The following is a 17,428-nucleotide window of genomic DNA, read 5'->3' as shown; positions in this document are numbered from 1 at the left end:
TGTGGGCAGCTCTAGACCTCCGGGCCGGCAGGGGGCGCACTGCGGTGCTGCTGCTGCTTCCGTGCATATTAGCAGCAGATCGGAAGTGGTAGTTCTTTTCCGTCGGAGCGCAGCCATGGTGAGTACGCGGCGCGGCCGCCTCTTGTCTCCATCCATTGCCATCCACCGCCCGCCGCGGGCTGCCCCCGCCTCCGCAGGGTCGAGAGACGTGGGAGGGAGCCCGATGCAAGGGCCGGGGTGGGGGCGGAAGCTCGGGGGGCCGGGGAAGGGCGGCTGGGGTGGCCTAATCTGATAGCGGCCCATAACGCGTCCCGTCCTGTAGGCTCGCGGCCCCAAGAAGCACCTGAAGCGTGTGGCTGCGCCGAAGCACTGGATGCTGGACAAGCTGACGGGTGTCTTCGTGAGTGCGGGTCGGAGTTGGGGCTGGGTCGCTCTCGGCATCGGTCTTTAGCGCTCTCTGCGGGCCCAGACTTCTTTACAGTTTCGCCAAGGATACGCTCAGGCGCGGTGTTTGGAGGGTGGCGGTTAGCTGGGCAGTTGGGGAGCGCAGGGGAGACGGGGGTGCTTGCTGTTAGGAGCTTTGCAAAGAGCTTTTGTGTTTCTGCCTTTTGCAGGATATGGGGAAGTGGTGCAGTTGGCTACTCTCTTTTTAACCGGCTGATTGTTTTGGTTTTCCTTCACTGGGGTGGGTTAGTAGATGGTTGTACTGTACTGGGGCAGTGTTTACTGAAGCCGGCCAGACCTGGGGGGAGAGGTGCTGTGGATACCAAGGAAGGATGCCTGCAGCCTATCACTGCTTTTTTGGCAGTTAGACTTCAAGCACCTGTCCACAGATGCTGCTGCAAGAGCTGTCAGGACAGTAATATTCTTCCTCATGGGAGCAGTTGATGTTGCTGATGTGCTTGAGCAGCCAGCAGAAAGCTTCTGTTTGTGCAGGCACCCCGTCCATCGACAGGCCCTCACAAGTTGAGGGAGTGCCTTCCACTCATCATCTTCCTGCGGAACAGGCTGAAATATGCTCTGACAGGAGACGAGGTCAAGAAGATCTGCATGCAGAGGTTCATCAAAATAGATGGCAAAGTCCGCACAGACATCACCTACCCTGCAGGCTTCATGGGTGAGCAGGAAGGGCCAGGGAAAGTACCTCAGGCAGCTCTGCTGCACTGGTGAGGGATGTTTTGTTTGGCTGGCACAATATGGGGGGAAAGATGCATTCCTGATGGGATCAAAGAAAAGGTAAGTATAAGCAGTTGTTAATTATTTTGGGGTTGTGCAGTTAATACGCGTGATATCTGTAGCCTGTAAGTGCTTGCTTGCATATGTGTAAATTGCTGTTCAGACTTAAGCATTTGGCAGTTTTTGCTTATTTGCACTCTATTACATGAAAAGATGTGGGATTCTGGTCAAAAGGAGATGGCAACCTCATCATTCCCACCTGAAGCTTTGTTCAGCAGTTCCTAGTTTGTTTTAAACGCGAGCTTAGTGCTGAGTTACAATGTATTGTAAGTCATATTGTAGCTAGTAACAATTGCTATTTTATGTCGTTTTCTCAAATCAGATGTCATCAGCATTGAGAAGACGGGTGAGCATTTTCGCTTGGTGTATGATACCAAGGGCCGGTTTGCTGTTCACCGCATCACAGCTGAAGAGGCCAAGGTGAGGGGTTTCAGCTTGGCATAAATGTTGGCCCAGTTGGGTTTGATTGGGATGGGGTTTCCTTTTTGGCATGTCCTGAATGGGAGGTGCTGGCTTTCTTCTCTGAGAGCTGAGTGTGTATGCCACCCTTGGGAAAATCAGGGCCTTCAGGGTTAGAGTATAAAACCTTTGACAGGGGGAAATATTTTGGTGACATGAAAGCAACTTCAGGTGACTTCAGGTGCACTGTCTGGTGCTTAAAATGGTATCTGTTGGTATGGGTTAGGTTACTTTCACAGGGAGCTTTGGGGTGGCAGTGGCTCTAGTGTGGTGGGCCTTAGCATAGGACTCTGCAAGCTAAGTGTGGTCTGAAACATGGTACTGCCTGTTGTGCAAAAGCCTTGAACTTCTTCCCAGGTCTGTTATGGGAATGTTTGCAAAACCGCCTTTGGCCCTCAGTGTTTGAGGGCAATTCCCACATGTATTTCGTCAACCTAAGTGTGTTGAGGTTCCTGAAGTGCAGGTCTGTGCTCCTCTGCACATGTTCTCCTTAAGGGCAGGCTGTGTAAGCAGAGTGATGCTGGGGTAAGAACTGGCCGTGGGGACTCTACCCACCCCCCTTCCTCCTCATGGAATGTTTTTACCTATGGCTACCACTTTTTGTTGACCCTGGAGTGCCACAGTGGCTGTGAAGGAATCAGGGTGGGGAAGCAGAGGTGCTCTGGAGGAGGGACAAAGATATCTCTTTGATCCTGAAAGAAGGCAGCCTCTGCCACCTAACCACAGGCTTCAGGGCAACCTGGGGGAACTGCCCTGATGGAGGCTTTCCTGGGGAATTGAAGCCATAGCCTGTGGTGAGACTGAGGAGGAGGTGTTCCTTGGCAGGGCTGGAGCACAAGGCACTTCTGTTGCAAGGTTTCTGTTGCAAACCTTGGAGCACCCACGTGTTTTGCTTTAGGTCTGAGGCCTGCCGTGGCTGGCGACTCTGAGGGGCAGGAGTCCCCTGGTCCATGGTTCTGCTTGTCAGCCTAGTTGAGCAGTGTTGGATTTTGTTTGCAGTACAAGCTGTGTAAGGTGAGGAAGATATTTGTAGGCACCAAAGGAATTCCTCATCTGGTCACTCACGATGCCCGCACTATCCGCTATCCGGACCCCCTCATCAAAGTGAATGATACAGTCCAAATTGACCTGGAGACAGGCAAGATCACAGATTTCATCAAGTTTGACACAGGTAGGTCTTGCATCTCATGTAAAACGCTGTATTTTTCCCCACTCTGGAGAGCAGCGTGGAAGTTCAGTATAAATGTCAGCCACCTTTACACTAAAGTAGAAAGGCAGTTGTAGCAGCCTTGGGAAAGGGGTAGTTTCCCTGGAGCATCTCCACCTGGAAGAGAGATTCCTCCTATGTGCTGGCGGTGAGAATTCCTTGGCGTAGGGGCTTGGGAGTGATTCCAAGAGCAAGCAGGCACCAGGTAGAAGCAGCAAGCTGGTGGAGAAGTTGCTTCAGCCTGGCTCTCATGGGGCTGTGAATGGAAATCTCTGGGAAGCTGTAAGGAGATTCCTACTGTGGGAAGTTTCATTTGCGGAGCCATGAGTAGTGCCAGGACAAGTAGTATGGGAATGCTTCTTTGGTGCTGCTGCAGCCTAGAAGGTGGTGGGGAATATTTGGTATGGGCATCAAAGCCAGATTGCTGTTTGGCTTCTCAAGTGCTGCCAGGACTCCTATGGGATGTAGGTGTCACCAGGTGCTCTGATGGCCACTCTGCCCCTGTCGTTTTCCAGCACTGCTCCTCAATGAGCCCAAGTGGAAGGGCATTGCCACGGCACCTGGTACCAGCTCTTGGTTTTGTTCACCCCAGGTAACCTCTGTATGGTGACCGGTGGTGCCAATTTGGGCCGTATTGGGGTGATCACCAACCGGGAGAGACACCCTGGGTCGTTTGATGTGGTTCACGTGAAGGACGCCAATGGCAACAGCTTTGCCACCAGACTATCGAACATCTTCGTTATTGGCAAAGTAAGCCTGCTATGGACGCAAGGCGGGTGGGTTCTCTTCTGTTGTTGGGGGCTGCTGGCTGAAGCAGAGAGGCCTTGAGGTCTTCTGCAGGCAAGTGCCTTCCCATACTGTGACGTTCCCTTTGGTTCTGCCTGCTCTTGGGAAGCATCTGTAAATGCAGGAATGAGGACATTTACAGGAAACAGCTCTGTGGGTTTTTAAACTTTGTGCGAGTTGGGAGCTGAGCAGTGCTCAGATCATCATGTGACCTGGGCAGCCCCTCCAGCTGAGGGTGCCCTCTGCCCCCAGTGCCTCTGCTGTCCTGCCATCCCTGTACAGGTTGGAAGGGCATGGTGATTCTGTTTTGGCTGAAGTGCATTCTTCATGGGTGTGAGTGAAAGCGGATGATGTAGGCCCATACACCTTTGGCATCTTCCTTAAGAGTCTTCTGTTGGGCCAATACCAGAGGCATGTGTATGTGGCCCAGCATGGGCAGAGGCTTCTCCTGCTTTTTCCACTTGGAGGGAGAGCTCTGTTGTCCCTGTCCCAGTTTCTTGAGGTGAGCTGGCTTCTTTTCCTTTCCTGTAGGGCAACAAGCCATGGATCTCCCTGCCCCGTGGAAAGGGCATCCGCCTGACCATTGCTGAAGAGAGAGACAAGAGATTGGCAGCCAAACAGAGCAGCAGCTGAGCTCCAGTTGGGGCTGGCAGTGATCCTTTCACTGTATGAATTAAAGTGTTTACCAACTGGCTGTGTGACTGGTGGGGGAGCATCGCAGGGCTTGGAGGAGCTGTGCTGTGCCAGTGTGGAGCCACGCTCTTGCTCTCTAAAATGGCCTGAGAGACTTGTAGCAGTCAGAGCAACTGCAATAGCCCTTTTCCGGAAAGGCAAGGAGGAACCGTGGGACAACCTCCAGGGTGATCTGTCCTCGGAAGGTGTTGGCTCAAACACTTATGGATGTCATTCCCAGGGGCAAGTGGTGCCAGGCAGACTTGAAGCCGCCTGGGGTTGTCCGTAGGAGTGGGAGTCTGGGGGCGGCCATATTGGTGGGGTGCCATTGGCGCCACGGAGGAGGCGCCATCTTGAGTGCGGCTCCTGGGGGCGGCCATATTGGTGAGGCGCCATTGTGTCCCCGCCATTCCTCCGTATTGAGCCCAGCCCCTCCCTCTTGCCGACTCATGCTCTCACCCCTCATGGCGGCCGCGTTGCCGTAGTAACAGCCGCGCCAGGGTCGCCGACGATGTTCGTTCCAAGACGGCGCTGGCGAGCGTGGTGCAGGCGGAGGCTCAGCTCCCGTCCCGGTCCCTCCTGCCGGAGCTCGCAGCGCCCCGGGACCCGGCCGGGCCCCTCCCCTGGCAACGCCGCCCCCCCTCCTCCGGGAGCTGCCACCGCTGCCACCCGGGCTCGGCATCCACCTCCTGCACGGCACCACCCCCCTGGCCTCCAAGGTAGGAGCGCTGGTGAGCAGAGACACATGGGGACCCATAGAGAGACATTGAGGGGGGCGGGGCTGCGACCCATAGACATTGGGGGGTGTGCTGGAACCCATAGAAACTCCATAGGGACCCCATAGGAGCCCATAAAGAGCTATTTTGGGGCAGCTGGGACCCATAGCCACTGGGGAGGGCTGGGGCACATAGAGACCCTATAGACCCCCATAACCCACCAGAGACGCCCCATAAATTCCCGTATTTCCCCATAACCCTCCATAGACACCCGTAAGCCCCCATTTTTACCAGATAACCATCCATAGACCTCTGTATCTCCTCTAATCCCCCCATAGACCCCCACAGACCCCATTATGGGTCTCCAGACCCTGAAATCCCCCATAGATCCCCCCATATCCCCCCCTATAGGCCTCATAGGATCCCATTTAGGGACTCCAGACTTCCATATCCCTCCATAGACACCCTATATCTCCCCGTATTTCCCCACTGAACCCCATGTAGGGACTCTGGTCCTCCATTTCCCCCCCCATATCCTCCCATATTTCCCCCTAGAACCCCTTGTAGTGGACTCCAGACCCCCAAATCCCTACAAAGAACCCCATAATGGGACTGCAGACATCCATAAACCCCCACACAGGAGCAGGAAAATTTTATCACTGAAAAAATTTATTCTTTCAACAAAATTACTGAATCAGTGAAGAAACGGGGCTGTGGTGGAGACACTTCCACAGGGTGTGGGTAGAACGGGGGGGGGTTGGAGCACCACGGCTCATGCGCGGATCCCGGGCTGCAGTACCGAACTGTGGACACAGGATGGCAGCAGCGAGAGCGCCGGGCGCCGCACCGCCCCCCCAGCCCACCACAGTGTGATCGTTACGGGATCGCTATGGGGTCCGTCTGAGTCTCTACCGACTGCTGTGCATCTCTGCCACAGCTCCTTAATGCAAGGCTGCTTTCATCACGTTGACAACTGCTTCATAAGGAATATCTGAAAGCAAAATTGAAAAATCATTACTGAGTTGCTAAATAACAACTCAATTAATAATCACACAACTTTTTAAAGACTATTGATGAGCCCAGAACTTGTAGGCTCTATCCCAAGAAAATGCAAAAGCTTTGCCTCTAATCATAGTACACTATAGATGCACTATAGATGCACTACAGATGGTCCACCTGGCCCAACTACACAGCACGAGGAGAGCAACTCCAAGGCAAACACACCCAGAAAAGGTTCTGTCAGTTTTTCTTAAGAAAAAAGGGTTTTTCTTAAGAAAGGTCACAAGATTATGGGTAATTAAGATGTCCAGATACAAACTCTCAAAAATGTTATTTTATACTCAGAAAAGGAAGTATTAACCTTTTCTGGGCAGAAAGGCTGCAGAAGACAGCCAGTGTTGGCAGTTCCTGGTGGTGACCAGACTGATGCTTTCCTACCAGTGCTGCATGAAGAACTGAGGGTGTGTTTGGGCACACAACAGCTTGGGCACAAATGTAATGCTGCCACATTGTGATTACTACGGATGAGATTTCCTGTCCTGGATTGTCTCCGATGGATATTGTAGGTCCCAGAAACAAGCAGGTTAGGCTGGGCAGCGATTCCCCATCCACAGGAATATGTGCGGTAGCCAGCTAGTGCTGGCCTCTAGCACTAGCTGCTAGCTGAAGCTTTTATTTCCAGAGATGGATAAAATCCAGTTTGGGAAACAAGACAGTTGTTGGCGACACAGGCCAATGGCAGCCACTGAGGAGCATTTCTTTCCGCATTTTGTCTAGGAGACTGCCTGAGGTCTTGAGAGGGTTATGGGGAGGGATGTTCAGTGATGCTCAGCCTGCCCAGGGGTACCCACGGCCCCGGGCTGCCCGAAGGCTGTCTTCCCACAGCTGCTGAAGACCCACATTGCCATCTAGTGCCGAGGAGCACAAGCACAGGCGCAGGGATTGCATCCGGCTCCAGCACCGGGCCCGGGAGCCGAGCGGGGGCTCCCCGTACAGGTCGTGGGGCCCCGCTCGCTCTAGAACCGGTAATTCCCTTCCCTTCGGATGCTGAAGGCGGGGGAGAAAATCCTACACTGTTCTGCTAAAACCCAGCTTTGCCATAGATCCTGCTTTGCCCCACAGATGCTAAAGGACTGAGGAAACAAGCAAGTAGCTTTGCTTAAGCTCAAAACGTTATAGCTACTAATGACCTCATCCTAAAAATGCTGCAAGTTTCAGCAGTGATTGAATATCTAATACTTATATATTTCCATAGAGGTTTGCACGCTGGTATACCTCCTGCCTACTTAACCTCAGCCTGGCTGCTGAGGCCCTGCTTTGCCTCAGATGCTAAGCAGGTCAGGCTGGGGTGCAGGCTTAGGTGCCCACGGGAGCATCAAGATGCTGCAGAGAGCTTTGGCTATGTATTAATAAACCATGGCAGCTCTGGTGAGAATCGGGGTGTAAACCTTCTCGTCCTGGCCATGCCCAGCTCTGTAGCTCAGCTCTGCCAGCTGTGGTTTGCCTGCAGGGAGAGGGGAAGGGGCAGAAGCAAGGCAGAGCAGGTTGGGTCCTGCCTGTGCTCCTGCTGCAGATGCTGCATGTCAGTCCTGGCAGTGTGCTGCAGCTCCTGTGTGGTCTGGAACAACTGCTGCTTCCCACCCAGAGGTGATCACATTACAGTAGTAAATGCCTACCTCCAAAATAATAGATTGTAATTACAGTATTTTCTGTGGCATCCTTTCATGCCAAGCACGTTTGTATACACAGAGGGATGTATTAAATATTTTTCATGGGACTTCCCACCGTAAGAGATTGAACTGTTAAGTGTTATTATTGCATGCTACAAGAATACCTAGAAGCCTCAGGTGAGACAAGGGCTTCACTGTGCTCAATAGAGTATACACGTTTAATAAAACAAAGTCTTGTCTGTGCAGAGCTGGCAATCTAATTGGGATGAGACAGAGGAGTGAGCAAGCAAAACAATTTCCTCCACATCATAAAGCAGTGCAGTAACTGACCCAGGTGTCCTTAGTTTCAGTTCACCAGCCAGCCTTTTCAATTAAATGTTGTACATGGTGGAGTTAGTTTATTTTTCAGACTGTAGTTATGCCCTTGTAACAAAGGACTCTCAGAAAAAACAGCTCCTTCATGGTTTCATGGACTTATTTATAGAAGAGAGATCCTGGCCACTCACCTTCCCTTCTCATGCCTAAGTGAGAACTTTGCAAAAGAACTTGGCAAAGACACAGAGGTGGATTCATTAGTGGATCCTGGAAATGGTACCAAGCAACTCGATGAGAGAGGGCAGTTGTTAAACTTTGGCAGTGAAGTGGCAATCTATGACCAGCAAGAGCTTGTGGCTTTCCAGCAGTGTAGGTACAACTGAGCTTTGCTATGGCAAAGATGAGGCACAAAGGAAGGTCAGCTTGCTCATGCCACAGGAAAGGTGGCTGGAAGGGGTAAATCTTTGGTCTTCTGCCAAAAGACCTCATAAAGAAAAAGCTACACAGAAACACCAACTGATTGCAATCTGCTCTTCAGCTGTCACTCAACTGTACACGCACTGAAGGTTACTCATCAGGCAATGGGGAGCACATGTGCTGCTTTGGGAGCTGAAAGTTTGCATGTGTTCAGAAGACTGGAAGATCATTTCACCCACAGGCCATTAAACTGCTGCTGCCTGGCACAACCATATCCACTGGATGAAACTGAGGCCCTGTAAGCAGAACAACCTTTTACACAGGCAAGCAAAACTTGAGAGACCCAGTCACTGTAAATCTTGCTTCCCCTAATACCAGTATCTCAGTGAAATCTGTTTATTTTAGGACTACTGTATCATAGCAGATCCCAGAGCTGCATTTTCTCTTGGAAAGAGGCAAGGTTTTATGTAAAAATATTAACTTTTCATGATATTTAGTCTCAATTTCTGTACAAGCTTTTGAACTCTGTCCTTCTGGGGCAGATAGGGACCAGCTTCTCCCTCAGTATAATTCTGCCTAAGACCATGCATTTACACTGGGAGTCAATTTTGTCCATACGGCTTGTGATTCTCAGGCAGAGGCTTATTGACAAGCACTTGCTGAAGATATTTGCATTCAGCAGGCTCATAAGCCACTGAACATCTTTCTCTTGTTAGCAGCCTCCTCAGCGTTTGCCCTGTAGGCAATAAGCTACAGGACAAGTTTCCCAGCACCTACACTACTGTAGGATAATTCTTTAACTAAATGGAGAGCAAAGCCCAAGGCCCTGGGAATTCGCTTTTGTACAAGAATCTTTTGTGTGCATACAGTGGAAACCAGAGGATTATGGAGTCAAATCATGAGAATTCAGGTCAAGTGAGATTCAGGCGGGGAGGGAAAAGATGACAGAAGCACCAGTGGGAAGGTAGTGATCCCAGGGGAAGTAACGTGACGCTTGCAGATAAGCCTGTTCTGCTGTCATGATTTAGTTTTACACATCAGTATTAAAATTTCTGAGCATTGCTAAAGATCAGCTCTCCCTTTACTGGATGAGGTTCTTTTGCATTGGATTTTTTTTTCTCCTCTAGCAGCTGCGTTATATTGGAGTATCCCTGTGTCTCAGGTATTTTTGTGTGCCATGTCTCCCTTTTCTAGCTCTTTATTATTTTTTTGCAATCTGAGAGTTGGTGTATTTAAATCTCCTTCCTCCATTCAGCTCCTGGTTATTTTTCTCATTCTTGCACACTTAGCCTGGATCAAGGATTTCAAAGATCCTCCAGATATACAAAGCAATTCATTTATCTCCCCTGGACATTTGCTTAATGGAAGGAAGGAAATGTCATTAAAGAAAAGCACTATGAAAAATGTGATGCTGCTTTTTTTCTTTCTGGCAAGGGAATGTTCTGGATATCCAGACCAACACCCAGAAACTGTATTCAAATGCCTGCCTGCTCTTCCTACAATGTAGAAAGACCCAGCTGAATCCAATCAGCTGTTTAATGTGACCTTGGCTGATGAAGGCTGCTGGGCAGTGACTGCTGAGGAAATAGTGGAATAGAAGGTGTTAAATTAGACAGGGGTGTAAGCAAAGGAGAAAACAGCATCAAGGAAAATTCATAAGTCTTCTGCAAAACTGAGCAGCTGTACTGCTTACCTGAACATGAGGATTTTCCTTATCTTTTTAAGATGGGCAATATGGCTAAAAGGTTGTGTTTTACCTGTGGCATAAAATCCTGTCTCAATGGCTGTATATGAGACTTGGAACAAAACATCCTCTCTGCTGCCTTTGTGAAATCTAGCATGCTAAGTAAGACAGGACAAAGCCACTGCACAAAGCAGCTCCATTTTCCACTTTGCAGTGGCGGTGGGCACAAGAGTCTGTAGGTATTTAGACCACAAAAGTGCTGCAGTCTGCAAAATGCAGGGTTTGGTTTTGTTTTGTTGGTTTGTTTGCTGTGGGTTTGGGTTGGTTGGGGCTTTTTTTGGTTGGTTGGTTGGGTTTTGTCACAGCATTTTACCACTTCTAGGAAAAGAGTATATGAATCTGCCTGGACAGGAACTCTTCATTTTAAGAGTCACATGTGATTTTAATTATTAATTTGTCTTACTTGGTGTACCATACATTTACTCACTGTCATGTTTTTTCATAGGTGTCATGTCCTAAGTTAGCCCCACACACAGGCTGTGTCACTTAAGAAGAAGAGATAAACATTTAGCTTCCCTGTCATCCTCTGCAAGAGAATATAAACTTGAAGCCTATCACAGGCAAAACCAGAAATTACCTTGTTAGTGCTTGTTTTGGTTGAAAGAATGATCAACTTGTAGTCTAATAAGAAACATATATTATTATCCTGAGGAATGACACAATCTTGATTGTTGCAAAGTCATAGATGTGTGTGGAAAGACCAGAACTAAGGTTGTTCAAGGAATCATAATTCAGTCTTCCTCAGTGTGTGTTACAAAAGCCCTGAGCTGTGTGCCTACATCCTGGTTTTCCTAATACCTTTGAGATATTCTGTGTTCGTGTTCTTTTCCTTTGTGTCACATTTTTAGTTGGTTAGCTCATATGTTCCAGATGAGCACAGACTGCATGGTGGGCTAGGGAGGGGGCAGTTTGGACATCGTATTTTTGAAGTGTGGTACAGAGTACAAATGTTATGGGATGTATTAGCTTGGTCTACAGGGAACTACATCCTGTATTGGATGAAATGGTTTGACCTCTCCTATTGAAATGCTAATGTTTGTCCATTTCCTCCAGCAGAGTGAGTCTCATTATTTCTCACTGTAGCCTACATTTACCCTTCCTCCAGTCTACACCATCCTGGCCTCAGAGTTTCTGCTTTTCAAATACGCACTTAAAATCTGTCTGCTATGTGATCATTTTATAAGGTGATATCATGAAGTATGTGTTCCAGCTGTGTTAGTGACCCTGCCCCTGCCTATAAACCAAGGAGGCTGGCTAAGCACACTCTTGCCCTCCCACTTAATGTGACTCAAGATAAGAAGATGCAGTGATCCAGGGTGCAAAAGTGAAAGAGAGTGAAAAATCCAGATTAGACCCTGGGGAAAAAAAACCACAAATAACCTCTAAGTGAAACTGACTTTTTATCTCCTTGTGTCTTCATGTTGACACTACATTAGGAAGGCTGACATCAGATATCCCCAGAGGCCCAAATCCAATTTTGAATCAAATGTAGAAGACCAGCTTGTAAAGGCCAAGAACCAATTGCTTCTGCCAGAAGAAAAATTAGCACAGGAACAAGCTTATTTTCAGAGAATCTACTGAAATAACTACCTGATGCCTTAATAAGGATTGTCCTTGTCTGATTTTTTTTTTTTCCCCAACTTACTGAAAGTTCAGGCTTTGAAATGACCAATCTGTGTAAGGAACACATCCATCTCCAGATTTGTTGTATACAGTAATCTGTAGTCAAGGTTACTTTAGTTAGCACTGAGATGGGTTGCCCTTTTTATCTTCTGGGCCTGTTTTAACACTAATCCCCAAACAAATACTTACAAAAGCTAAACAGATAGGTGTCTGTCCTACTTGCTTCCATTTACATGTGAGAAGCTGCAGAGATTTTGTGCCTCTTAGCTGTCATGCTATTTCTTAGTGCCAAGTTCTCATATTGCTTCACTTCCAGGCCATTTGCTCTTGCAGAAGATTTAGGTCAGTGGTTTTTCAACCTATTCTGATTTGCGGACCCCTAAAAATTTTTCCAGCAGTAGTGCAGACTCCTTTAGGAATTTCACATATGTCAATTGCTGTCTGGCACATATGAATTTGCTTTTTTCTCAATCACTTTTTGCAGACTCTTCAGAAGTTTTCCATGGGCTTGCCAGGCTCTACAGACCATAAACTGGAAACCAGTGATTTAAGTGAGCTCTTGAACCATTACTCCTCCATGTATACATTGCTGTAAAAGATGAGAATGACATAAAGTGACTAACATCAAGGCCAATGTTTCAGGGTACTACTGACTTTCAGTACTTTAACAGTCTGTCAAACTTGAATGCAGGGTGTTTAAGCAACCAACATTCACATATGAAAAAATACATGGTGATGATATACCAACATGCACGCTGTCCTGCTGTCTTATTGGCTTCGAATGCTGAGCTGTGGGTGTTCCAACACCCCCATAAATCATAATCAGTTGCCTCCAGAGCTTTAGCTATCAAATGCTACATGCTTTTTGGCTTCTCTAAGCCTAGCCCAAATAATGGTCTACAGCATGATTTCTTCAGATTGAGAGCAGGTTTAGGAGGAAATGTGGAATAAAGTCCATTCATAAATCAGCTTTCTCCTGGCACTGTTTTATGCACAATACCATGAGAACTAATACTCCTTTAGAACCCACCAAATCCTCTCTCCTGGCTGACAGAATGGTATTAGTAAGCAACACCATCCCTACCATAGTAGGCTGAGCTTGCTAGCCTTTCTAGCCCTACTATTTATACAGCATCAGAGTACTATATCTTCTCCCACTCATCACTTTGCTATTGGTGAACAACATCCAACAGCTTAGAATTGAGGAAAGAGTGCTGTTAATTATTTACACTGCTTTAGTAGCTGTATGCCCCGGTATTGACCATGTCTCTGCTACATGCCATTCAGCACATGTGAAACAGGAGGAGGGTCTATACGCCAAAGATCACCCAAGTCAAGCATGCAACAGGAGGTAACAAGTGGCTATCAGTGATAGGTGGATGGGACAGTACATAAGATAGTGTACTAGCCTACGGTTTTGGCATGCCATCTAGTCAGTTAGTGATAGGTGATTCGTAGGTATCAGCAGAAAAAAGCTTTGAAGGATGATAATTTCTGTAGCTGTTACAGAACATTTCTATACTGGAGGAATGGCTGTTTTGGGGGAAAAAAGCTTATGGTAGTTGTGATAAAATGTAACAGAGTTGATAAAGACTGGCAATGTGGCTGATTGGAGGTAAGCTCTGACTCCTAAAAGTGAATTTAAGATGATAGGCTGAATGGGCATAAGGTCAAAACAGGTCTTGGAAATGAATCAAATAGCTTTTCCCTTACTGCAATAGAGAATGGTGAGTCAAAGCAGGAATGTACATATAAAGTGATCTGGTCAAAGCAGGGCACTGGCTAGGAAAAAGAATGAGGTGAGACATCAAAGAACAGAAACAGAGGAGAGAATAATGCAGCAGTGGCAATGCAAAGTGAAGAAAACCTAGTTAAGAGTTCCAGCATGGATGGCAAGAAAATATTATGTATCTTTTTTGTCACATGGGAAAAAACTATAATTGTGTACATTTTTTTACCAGGAAGGCCCTGAACAAGGTCCAAGATGAAGATGACATCCGACTTGCATTTCTTCTTTAGTTGGCATCTGTTTTAAACCTACTATTCCCTAGCCTGAGACTGATCTCAAGGTCACTGTTTTGATTCTACTCTTATCCCTCCCGCCAAGAGGTTTATAGAGCTTGGTGATCTTTATAATGAAAGTATAGTGCCCATCAGCTGATACTTCCAGATTTTCAGTTTTCTTTTTGGCCTCCTAAGGCTTTAATATGAAAACTTATATCTCACTGTCCATCAGAGCTACTGCTCCTGAATTATTCCTCTTAATATCCATGGCAGGGATGTTTAATAAATCAAATAAAAAAATAAAAAATGCTGTCCTATACCCCAGAGTTGATGGATCTGAATCCCTGCGAATGATAAGACAGACAAGATGTTATGGGACCTTTTGTTTTTGTACAGGATGTAGAAGACAGCCTCTTCCCTTTCTCAGGAGGCAATAACTAAACCAGGTTAATGAGCAAGCCTGCATCTCCAAAGGTAATGCAAAATAAAAATACCAACATGACTCCAGACTATGCCATTGAGAGAAAACAAGGAACAAGATAAAATATTCCATTAATCCCATTCTCTAGCCATTAGATGATGCAATTTAGGGCATGCTATCATTTACAAAAACAATGACTAGGCTTCTAGGTATGTACTGCAGGTGATATCTAATTCTTATCTACTTGTCTCTGGCTCAGTACCTACATCAATCAATTTAGAGATCATTACACTGTACAATATGTAAAATAAAAATAAACCTCCTTAAACATCTTGACTGTATGTTGCTCAGCCTGCTGCTCTATCCGGCTGTGATTTAAAGACCTACGTACCTCAACAGCTTGGGAGGAGGAACTGTACTCAGCCTGTCATTCCTGTTTCCTTCAGTTTCCTCTTCTGCCTCTACGTTCCCCTTCTCCATATACATCTTGAAAAGGGGATTTGTCCCCCTTGTACCATGGCCAGCACTTCCTGGGGTTGTTGTACAGCAATCACACAATGCATTACAAGGACGTTCACCTGAGAGGGGATCTGCAAGGCAGAGTACCTGGATGGGTGAGCTGCTTATCCCAAACTCCATCAAAGTGTGCTCTCCTTCCCCCAGAAGAGCTGATAACTTTCAGCACCTGCTTCCCAGGAAGAAGACTAGGAAAGCTGTAGCAATTGCTACAGCTCCCTACATATTCACAGAAATCACTTCCAGCATTCAGGCGTTTGGTGCATGAATTCATTGTGCTTCCACTGCAGTACAGAGTTTTGTCTGGTCTAGACAAGTGATCATATTTTCAGCTGATGCAAAGTTGCTTCTCAGTGAGTGCCATGGTACTGCACAGGTACGTGTAGCTGAGAATTTAGTGAGGTGATTTTTTGGTGTAATGAGCATCTCTTCTGCATACAATGTTAACTGACAGCCCCAGATATGAGATTGCTTAATAATGGATTAATACAATATTTAAGGGTTTGGGGTTTTTTTTCCATTCTGAAGATGTCCATGCTTATATGTTTCAGATTAATTATGTTGGTTTTCTCTGCTAGCATTGGCTTTTGATGCTAATCTCAAAGTAAGAAAAGTAAACTTACATTTTCAATTGAGAGGACCATGTAAGTATAAATTAGGGATTTTTGTCTTTTACTATTGGAGCATTATAGAGGTTTTCTACTTAAATAATTATCCAGCAGAGATTTCACTGTCAAGTAGAAGATAACCAGGCACTCTTTCAGTAATATTTCTAATGTGGTAGGTGAAAATCCAGAATAGCTGGACTGTGTGATTATTGTAACTGCTGTGTTGGTATATGAAAAATGTGAGCAGTGAAATGTGGAAAAGGTATATATTTTATTATATTACTTCTCAATGATTCTCTCTTGCTCCTTTGCCTGGAAACAGTGATTAGATTGATTTTTCTCATGTAGCAAATAGACTTTCCTAAGAGTAAAGTGGTCACTTGTTCAGAGCAAGGTGTCTGGTTTAAGTGATGGCTCCCTATTTTCTGAGCCAGTGAAACTTCTCCTCTGCTATACTGACATTTACAGCCATCCTACATGGGGCTGACATTCCCTGCAGACCTGTAGAAAACCTGATGACACTCCTGATCATTTTTCCTTCAGCTTTTCCACATCAATTTAGTTTTGTGCAGGTTTCTGCCCTTATTCATAAGCCAGTTGAAGCTACATAGAGCTGTCACTGCACTTCTAAATTCCTCCCTCCCCAAGGTCTCTTTCTTTCAAAGGCTGAGATGAATGTATGTCTCCACTCAGCCACTCTTAAAGCTCTCTTCCGAGAGATGTGTCCTAGCTGAACTTAGCAGAGAATGTATATGACATCAGTTGTAGGACCAGTCAGTACTGTTCCTAACTGCAAAGAGAGACACTCACAAATGAAGAGCTGAGAAATTTCACTCTAAACACTGGTGCCTTTGGCTCAGGCTGGAGGGGTGCATCACTCAAGGTACAGTGAAATGTACAGTTATGTCCCTGGTGTGGATAATTTATATATTTTTAGTTTCCAGTGCTGTTAATTTGGCACCCCCTGGAGGAAATATGTTTGAAAACACTTACAGGAAGGAAATACTTTAAAAATCCCCTTTGATAAAATTGATTCTTTAACTAGACTGTAAATTTTCCCAGTTATCTATGGAGAAGGGAGTCTGCAGAAATATTCATGTAATTTTTCTGTAGGCAGTTTTTCATCCTGAGATAATACATGCAATTTTTTTCTTCCTCAAACTAAACACGTTAATCTAAGACTGTGACTGAAGAAGTGCTGGAGAATTTCTCGAACATCATGAATTAAAGGATCAAAAAGAAAACTTGGATTGTCACCTATAAATGACAAGAAGAACCATTAAAGGAATCTGTTCGAACCTGGTCCACACCATGTAAGAATCAGTATACATCCTCACTCTCATGGCTAGGGTGGGCTTATGCCAGGTAAAATGTGGGAAGACCTTACTGTAGGGCTGTGCCTAGATCTACAAACCAAACCAGTGTCTTAGAAAACCTAAGGCTATTAGAAATACTTCAATTTGCTAATTAAGTGGAATTGCTTTCTTTGTTAGACAGAAATGGCCATCTGCTGGGCTTGCAAGCTAGCTACAGAGTTTGATGCTCAGAAACTAAAAAATGCCAGTCAAAAATTTAAACCGCTTTGCCCATCCACGTTGCAAGAAAAGAAGGATGTAAATAATGCCAAAATGTGTATTTTAGACAGCTTTAAAATTCTACTTGAATGTAACAAAATAATTCAATGTTAGCGATTTCCAAAAAGAAATGTCAACAGCTGTTTTAATTATTGTCATTTGATAGCTTTCTTTCGGAAATACCTGGCTGCATTTACAATGTGGTTTCAAAGAGAACTGGGCATGTTGTCTGCCAGTGCTGCATCCAGAGAAGCTAACCTGTGAAGTCTCAGTAATAATTGCATTATTTTTGATCTCTGTCAGCTGAGCACAGAGCAATCTCTTCTTTAGTCCTTCTGGCCTAGCCACAAAGCTCAATCGTGGTCCTTGCTGAAAGGAACTTTTTCCTGGGAACTGCTTTGTTTCATTAGCTCCAGCATGCATGCTTTTTGTGCGTTGGTTTTGTTTGTTTTCCCAGAAGG

General features: G+C 46.2%; 1 protein-coding gene across 1 annotated transcript; it reads left to right on the top strand.

Annotated features, from left to right (window-relative positions):
• Positions 1 to 240: 240 nt before the first annotated feature.
• Positions 241 to 4,381, top strand: LOC133221729 (small ribosomal subunit protein eS4). The gene is made up of 6 exons (XM_061370889.1): positions 241 to 400; positions 937 to 1,117; positions 1,559 to 1,656; positions 2,695 to 2,866; positions 3,495 to 3,652; positions 4,220 to 4,381. Exons 1-6 carry the CDS (start codon positions 374 to 376, stop codon positions 4,319 to 4,321), a joined length of 738 nt encoding a protein of 245 aa, XP_061226873.1. The 5' UTR covers positions 241 to 373; the 3' UTR covers positions 4,322 to 4,381.
• Positions 4,382 to 17,428: the final 13,047 nt, after the last annotated feature.

Source organism: Neopsephotus bourkii, unplaced genomic scaffold (assembly GCF_033783945.1).
Source record: "Neopsephotus bourkii isolate Nb327-2 ecotype Australia unplaced genomic scaffold, CSIRO-AGI_Nbou_v1 NB_1542, whole genome shotgun sequence".
Classification (NCBI taxonomy): Eukaryota; Metazoa; Chordata; class Aves; order Psittaciformes; family Psittacidae; genus Neopsephotus; species Neopsephotus bourkii.
This window is presented reverse-complemented; position numbering and strand designations above follow the sequence as displayed.

Excerpts from the sequence above, each read along its gene's own strand:
- LOC133221729 (XM_061370889.1), top strand. The coding sequence starts at position 374 with ATGCTGGACAAGCTGACGGGTGTCTTC. Across the intron at positions 401-936 it reads ACAAGCTGACGGGTGTCTTC|GCACCCCGTCCATCGACAGG; the intron begins GTGAGTGCGGGT and ends CTGTTTGTGCAG. Across the intron at positions 3,653-4,219 it reads ACATCTTCGTTATTGGCAAA|GGCAACAAGCCATGGATCTC; the intron begins GTAAGCCTGCTA and ends CCTTTCCTGTAG.